The sequence below is a fragment of the Glycine max genome, chromosome 13, assembly GCF_000004515.6.
Source record: "Glycine max cultivar Williams 82 chromosome 13, Glycine_max_v4.0, whole genome shotgun sequence".
NCBI classification, from domain to species: Eukaryota; Viridiplantae; Streptophyta; class Magnoliopsida; order Fabales; family Fabaceae; genus Glycine; species Glycine max.
The window spans coordinates 33,601,436-33,609,847 of record NC_038249.2 but is presented as its reverse complement, the minus strand read 5'-3'; the positions used below and the strand labels follow the sequence as shown (position 1 = coordinate 33,609,847).

Genomic DNA, 8,412 nt, shown 5'->3' with positions numbered 1-8,412 from the left:
AACATTTTATTTTTTCATTTTGTACCCAATTTATGATATTTAGGAAACATGTAGAGAAAGAAAGATAAAATTAAAAAAATATTTTTTTTACTATAAACTGATAAATTGTAAACAGTTTTAAAAATCAATGGAACGATACTGGTTTAACGAAAAAGAGCTCTAAGGAGCAGTTGAGTTGATTAGGTTCTTATGTCACTCAATTTATTAAAATTTGATAATATATACTCAGCCAACTAAATACTGAAAGGATTAAATTAAGCCATCCTAGACTTGGAGGAGTATGTTACTGTATAAGTTTCTCTAGGACCATCGTGACCGTAGAACAAAAATTCATTTTCTAAAAAGTAAAACCTGAACGTTCGCGATTAATTTTGTCGTTGTTAAGGCAGAATTAGCCCGCCTGTTCACCCAACACTAACTTTAGAATGCGAAAAATGTTTGATAGATACTAGAATGCGATTAGAAGAGGGACTGAGACAAATAAAAATGTTTTTACGTGTGATTAATTCAAGTTACTGTATAATTAACATAATACAATTGCTATAGATTAAAAATCTAATTAAAATATACGGATACTATGGAAAAAAAAAATTCACACTATGATCATCCTCATTTTCTAGAGGTATCCTCTTGTTAAAATTGGAATAATTTAACAAAAACAAAAAATCCTAATTGATTTATGACTGATGATATTCAGACTATCATCCAATCATGAATAATTTAAATCACTATATACATTATATAAATTAAAATTTTTTATTGAAGATAATTCTACTCAAATTGAATTACATATTTTGTGAATAATAAAACTCTTCCTTTAGATATTTAATGCAATTAGATGTTTAAGACTCATACTTGTCTGTTGATCCACAGCTCGGTAATTTAGATTACTGTCAATAGTAGAATTATTAAATCTTATAATAATTATTTTAAAATTCAATATTTAAACTATCTGAGCAGTTTTAACTTCCAAGAAAAATGTTCCTGTCCACCGCCCTATTCAAATCATCAATCCCATTTATTCACTATCCTGATTCCTGAATAACTATTTGTTTGGGGTGTTGCAAACTTGAAATCACCTCCAACAATTCAAAATACTACAGATCATAACATGTTACCTTAACGATGTTTTTCAGCTTCCAGTTTCATCAAATACAGCAAAAACTCATTCCAAGTGTCAACAGCACCTGGCAAGCACCAGTGAACACAGTCATTCAAATTCAAATTGCTATTCTTACCCCCCACAGGCCTAAACCTACCGGGGTGTGCGTCTGTCCTCATCCCCATTGCATCAGTTATATCTATCAAACCAAACCGCAAACCCTTTTCTATCGCTATATTAAACTCCTCCAATTGTATCTGATGCAATGCTTCCACAATATCACCATTTTCATAAACCCCTTTTTCTTCCAATGGCTTTGTTCGGTTACAACTCCCACCTTCATTCCACGCCCCGTTCTCAAAGTGTTCCGGAGAATGAGTCACCAAAAAAGCCAATCCCTTGAACCCTTCAAGCTTTCTGATTGTCCTAAAAGCTGTTCGAAACGCCTTCTTGTACCCATAGTAGTTAAGCTCTGAACTGTTCTCGCATTTTTGACACCCGACAACTTGCCTATTCTCGTAGAACGTTAATGGTCGGAAGAACCACTGTCCTGATGAGAAGACCACAAAGTCAAAATCTTTAATTTTGCTGCTCCATGCTTCATCTGCTTCATCTAGATAAAGCTTCGTTGGGCTATAGGAACCAAGACCAGTGGGATCTGAGTCGTTGAACTTCACTAAAAAAGGTGACCACATTGTTGTAACTGTAAAATTGTAATCAAGCACGAACCACCATCTGAAAAATATGTTATCGTTGGATGTATATTTCGCTGTAATATCCTCAGGATGTGCAACCTGGTATAGTAAATGAATAAATAAATAAATAATCACATCTATGAAACTAGTTCAAAAGGGTCAAGTTAGCCGTTAGAATATATGATAATATATTCCGATTTTATATAATTGTTATATATATTAAGTTTATATGTAGTTTTATAGTTGATATATTTATTACATTACCTTTCATAATGTAATCATGCTCCAAAAAATTGGAAAAAAAAAAATCAATAAAGGGGAAAATAATCTAATTGTAATTCGAAGGATGGAAATTAATCAATTAAGGGAACTATTCTGAATGATTAATTACTTACAGTATTTATGAGGCACAGTAAGGACTCTAGTTGATTTGTGGCCATTGAGTCCCCAACAAAGGCCATTGACTTTCCTCGTACTAGCTCCAGGAACTGTGTTGCATCAAATAGTGGAAGCTCACAATCATGCGGTTTCCACCTTAATTTGAGGAAATCTCTGTCGGGCCTACCATTCTTGATGCAATTAATCTGGTCTAATATAAAAGGGCAGGTTTCGTTGTTGTAGTAAGGTTCTTTGGGATATGGAACCCAGTTTCCGGAAAATATGTTGCATCTTCTTGTTTCTTTGGTTTCCAAGTTGGTGGCATATGTCTTCGGAGATGGTTGAATGAAGTTTCTGAACAGAGGAAGGAGTAGCAAGATGAGAAACAGTGTGAGGGGTAACAGGAACGCACCTTTGGGAATATTTCCTGACATTTTCGTTGCCTCAAACTTCAGAACTGGACCGACGCCTGGATTAATCAGGAAGCGTTGTGCTAAATAGCATCTACCCTTCTATGCTTTTGGAATATTATACTACTACTACTGATCTACTACTCTGAATCTGTTGATAGAGAGGTTAAGTGGTTATTTTATTGCAGATATCTGTTCTGACATCTGAATGTGCATTGATTAGCTGCTGGAACCAACTTTGGAAGCTTCAGCTTCTTGGAGTTGGAACAGATGATAATTAAGTAAAACAGAGTATGAATAATTTATTAAGTTAATAAGTTTATTGTAAAAATAAAAAATAAGTACAAAATATTACTTCCTCCTTTTCATATCTTATAACATGTTTGAGAAGAAGAAAAAAATTGTTACAAAATATATTAAATATTTTTTCTAAGACCACTCTTGATCAGTATTAGCTTCTTCTCGTGTCTTTACATGTTTTAGTTTTTTATTTTTTTCTAAAACATTTGATGATTTAGAATTTGGATGTCCTATTAATATATGTTCTCAAATATATCGTCATTTAATACTCATTACTATTAGTATAAATATCAAAGATTATGGATATTTTAGTCTAAATATAATATTTTTCAGTTTCATTAAATATTTTTTTAAAAGATAAAACATATTAAAAAATTACTTAATATTTTATTTAAAATTTGATAAATTAATTACATTTCTTAATATATGTGTCAAAACCTTAAATATTATATAATCCTTAAATATTATACAATCTGAAATCAAGGAAGTTGATAACTGTTAAATATAAGTTATTTTGATGATAAAAATATATTAAAAATATCTTTAAAAATATTTATTTAGCAGTTATCTTTGCCTTAAATATTAAGATTTGATATTTTTCTTATTTATGATTTGCAGATATAAAAATGAGAGATTAAAAGAGAAAAAGATCAAGAAAATATCCAAAATATCAAGAAGTCTCAAGAAGATATGATTAAAAGCAAAACAAATTCAAAAGATATCAAAATTATAAATAATAAAGATTTTTTTGAATCAGACCCAAGTCCACTCTAGCAACTATACAAAGGAAGTCAAGTCAAGGAGAATTCAGGTTGGCAAGAGCTAATCCATGAAAAATTATCAGTGGGAGCAAGAGTTACAACCCTAAAACCAATATGAAGAAGAAAAAACTTCTAATATGGATAATTTGTTGATGCAATACAAGGAAGTCATTGAATCTACTCAACCAACATTTAAAAGTCTAGAAATTCAAGTTGGGAAGCTAGCAAAAGAAGTGACTAAATTTATGGCCAAAAGAGAAGAAAACTTTGTAGAGGTTGAAGCTCATGAGGAAAGCCTTGTAAAAGAGCATGACTCAAAAGAAAAAGATGAAGAGAAAAGTGAGGAAAATACACAACAATGAGAGAAATACTCACAAGTAGAAATTCAACAAGTATTCTCCAAGTCAATACCCCTCCTCATCAATTGATTGTCAAGGAAGAAAGGCATGAAGAACATGAAAAAGCCTTAAGTGTCATTCTTTCCTTGGTCACTAGCACATCTCTTGTAATGATATGGAATGTGTTTCCAGAATACATGACTTTCATGGCGTCTCTAGCTAAGAGGCGAAAATGTAAGGAAGATGTGTTCTACGTGACCTTAATGCCACCTTGAAGGCATTTGACTCATCAAGCTAATGACGTTAAAGAAGCGCTTACTAGGAAGCAACCCAGGATTTCTTACTTTATCTCTCTTTTAGTTAATCACATTTTGTTTTTTTTTTAGGATAGTTGTGTTATTTCTTTTCTTTATTTTGATATTTTGCATTTTGATTTCAACAATTTAATTCCAGTAGTTTAAATTTAGTCATTGAATAAAAATTACATGATATTTGTGAAGTCACTATTTAGGCTTTTTCTCAAGGATTCAACACTTGAAATGTTGCATGACAATTTTGAAAATATTGGTTTCCTGGAAGCAAGAGTCAATCAAACAGTGGAAAAAGGTTAGCTTGATGGGAAGAGATCATGGTCCAGTAAGCCAATAACTTTATCTTGTCCAGGTGAGTTGTGTGAACTTAATTATGAGAGAACGTGTGTTTTTAAATTCCTAGTTTTGCATCATTCTTAGACTATTAGATTATTTGCATAAGGTGGATATGATCAAGGCTATGTTTCTTTTTATTTTAGTCACTCAGCCAAAAAACCAACCTGTGATGAATTTATCCCTTGCACCCCTGTTGAGCCAAAAGTAATAATGATTTGTTTGAATAAACCCTTGAGCCTAATTTTGATACCCTTGACCTTGTTTTAGGGTTCTAAGAGAGTATAAGGGTTTCAAGTTATGATAAGTCCTTAATTTGGGGGATTGCTAAGGGAATTTGCCTATAAAAAAAACAACACACAATAGGGCACCCTAAGAAGCTTGTAAGCCCAAAATATTCTTATAAAAAAAAAAAGAAAAAGGATTGCAAATAAGGGCAGAAAAAAAAAGAGGTGCCAGAAGTGCTAAGGTTAAAAAAAAAAACTTTGAAATAAGGGCAAAAAAAGAGAGGTGTCATAAGTGTCAAGAAGAAAAGTGCTATTAGAGGAATGAAAGCTGAAAAATAAATAAGCCTAAGCAAGAAATAAGTGAAAGTTTTTCTAAGGATGCATGCTCTTTTATAATCCTAAGTTTTTGAAATCCCAGAAAAACCATGATTTCTTGTTTAGCCAGGCCCCGTTACAAGCCAATAAAAATCTTTAGTGATCCACCAAGTGTAAGTAAGAATAACTTTAACTGAGATGAAATGCAAATTTGGAAACGTTAATTGCAGGTCGTAGATATTTAAACACTCATCCAAGACACTTGTGCGCAGAGAGAAACACTAAAGCGTTGTGAGGAAAAGTGAGACAAACTGACCTGATTGATTTCTGCTACTAACCAATTCTATCTCAATGTTTGTTTGTGCTTCCATTGCAAGATTATGACAAATGTAGAAAGGACTAGTTGAAAGAATTTATAAAATTACAGCTATGGAAAGTGTTGGAGCATTCAGAGCTTGCTCTCATTTTTGTTTTTGCTTGAGGACAAGCAAAGTTTTAATTTGGGGGATTTTGATAACTGCTAAATATGAGTTATTTTGATAATAAAAATATATTGAAAATATCTTTAAAAATATTTATTTAGTAGTTATCTTTGGCTTAAATATTAGGATTTGATATTTTTCTTATTTATGGCTTGCAGATATGAAAATGAGAGATTAAAAGAGAAAAAAATCGAGAAAATATCCAAAATATCAAAAAGTCTCAAGAAGATTTGATTAAAAGCAAAACAAATCCAAAAGATATCAAAATTATAAATAAGGAAGATTTTTTGGCATCAAACCCAAGTTCACTCCAGCAGCTATAAAAAGGGAGTCAAGCCAAGGAGAAGAGACACCACCACAGAATCTGAAAATCATTTTCTCCCTTTCTTTCACCCATCTATACCCCATCCATTGTAAAGCCCTCAATGGCCATGAGTGGTTAAATCCCTAGTTAGGGTCTCGCAGGCCTAAAAACCAAAAGATGTATTGTAAACTTCATATTTGTCAATGCAAACAAGTGTTTTCTTTCCTATTATCCTTTCTTACTTTTAATTTGATGTATTATTCATCATTGCATCATCTTTGAGGGTTAGGTGCTCGAGAGAGGATAATCCTTAATAGAAAACAAGGAAGGTTTTGCATGCATATGTTTTAGGAATTAATCGCTCGAGACAAGATAATTTCTAATAGAACTAAAAGAAAGAGATATCTTGATAAAATCATTGTTAGACATAGAGTGATTGCATCATGCCCATGCATCAAAGCAAACATCTAGAATTAGAACTTCATGCATTTCATCTATTGAGTCTTTGCAAAGACATTTGGGAGATAGATAGGTGAGATAAGTTTGTCATCGTTGATAGCACCGGTGAGAAAGACCCCTAATGGGCAAACTTAACGAATATCCCAGGAATGAGGAATGAAATAACTTCTGCTATCTACTCACTCTTGCCATTGAGAGGGGATGAGTGAATACCTGGAAGAGAAAGTTATCTTATTCCCGGGATCAGGGCATCAACTGCTTAATTGAATTTATAAGTTCATACCCAATAGCAGTAGCCAATGTCGGAAGAGGAGCCGTTGGTGCTTTAGTTCTGTAGCTCTTGCCTGAGACGAAAAGTTGGCAAAGGCTTCAGACGCGGTCTCCGGTCTCCCTTTTTGGGCACGCGCCAATCGGTCTTAAAGCCTTGATGTCCGCTAAAGAAGATAGAGATCGAGAGATGTGACTTCATAATGATTTAGAAAGACAATCAATAGTTGTTTTAAAAGGCAAAGGTTGACTTTAATTAGTAGGCTCAAGGTCAATTTATTTTTGAGTTCCCGGCCCATCAGGGGCAAGTATTTTAACAAATGTGGGTAAGAAAAATTCACCAAATTGATAGAGAAAAACCTAAAATCATACATCCTAGGCAGATAAGGTAGGCTAGGTCCTAACATTATCAAATTTTGATTTTATTTTATTTTTATATTGTATTTTTATCTTTTACTTTTCTTATCTTATCTTTTATCTTCTATTTTCTTTTATCTTTATCATATCTTAATTTAAATATTTTATCTTCTCTATCTTCTATTTTTATCTTTAAATCTTTTATCTTTTCTTTTAAATCTTTATCTTATCTAATATATTTCTTTGTCTTTATTTTAATTTTTTATCTATTGCTTTTATATTAAATTTGTATTAATCTAAGTATAAATAAAGTCCATGTGAATTCGACACTCGAACGTCCGAGTACTTTACTACTTGTGATAAATTTGATACACTTGCTAAGGAGTTATGGGAAGTAATAAGTATTTTAATGTTTCAATGTAATAGCATCAATTATTATTTTTACATATATTCTTAGTGTAATATTAATATTTAAATTAGTTTTGTAAAATTTTGTGTATTTACTCCTTTGATCTCATAATAATTGCCATTTTACGAAAAAAAATAATAAACAAATGAAAGAAAATAATAATTTTACAAACATAATCTTATAATTATTAATTTATTTTTAATTTTTATAACTCATCACTAAAAAAATAAGTAATATTATATTAAAAAATTAAAATGACAACTATTATTTTGAAACTTATTTTTTTCTTACAAGAGAATTATTTTGAGTAAGAGGGAGTATATTTTAAAGATCTTGGGAACACTTTTTATTTATTGAAAAACACATGGGAATATATTTAAAAATTATAGAAAAGTGAAATTTTTGCATCTGAATAAAAAATATACTTCCTTTATCTAAAAATATAAACCAACAAAATTAACTAATAAAAAGATGAAAAAAAATATTAATTTTACCAAAGTAACATTATTATTCATACTACATTGAAAAATTGAAAAATTAAAGTGACATTTATTTAATAGGAATATTGATGGAAAAAAATAATTAATATTAGATTAAAAAATAAAATACAATACTTATTTTTGAATTTTTTCTTTCAAATGCGACACTTAATTTGAAATAGAAGAAGTATGAAATAATTATTAATATTTATTTATTTCACTCTCTTTGTCTCATAATAATGATCAAGTAAAAAGAAGAAAATATCTAAAAATAATAATTATTTTAATTTTTTAATGTAACATAAATTATTTTTTATTTATATTCTTAATAATATTTATAATATGAACTAAAAATTATTTAACAATAGAATATTAGTTTTATAAAAAGTATTTTTTTATCTATTTATTGATTTTTTTCTGATTAAAATAATTTAATATGACAAAGGGACGAAGAAAGTAAGTACTACCATAAATGTTTTCTAATT

General features: G+C 30.4%; 1 protein-coding gene across 1 annotated transcript; it reads right to left on the bottom strand.

The window, feature by feature from the left end:
• Positions 1 to 887: 887 nt before the first annotated feature.
• Positions 888 to 3,019, bottom strand: LOC100811677 (protein trichome birefringence-like 19). Its single transcript, XM_014765801.2, has 2 exons — positions 2,193 to 3,019; positions 888 to 1,896 (listed from the first exon to the last, which is right to left on the bottom strand). Exons 1-2 carry the CDS (start codon positions 2,607 to 2,609, stop codon positions 1,120 to 1,122), a joined length of 1,194 nt encoding a protein of 397 aa, XP_014621287.1. The 5' UTR covers positions 2,610 to 3,019; the 3' UTR covers positions 888 to 1,119.
• Between the last annotated feature and the right edge of the window lie 5,393 nt (positions 3,020 to 8,412).

Bases quoted from the DNA above. Each gene is read 5' to 3' on its own strand.
- LOC100811677 (XM_014765801.2), bottom strand. From the start codon at position 2,609: ATGTCAGGAAATATTCCCAAAGGTGCGTTCCTGTTACCCCTCACACTG. The intron at 1,897-2,192 runs GTAAGTAATTAA...TTACTATACCAG, and splicing joins TACTGTGCCTCATAAATACT to GTTGCACATCCTGAGGATAT.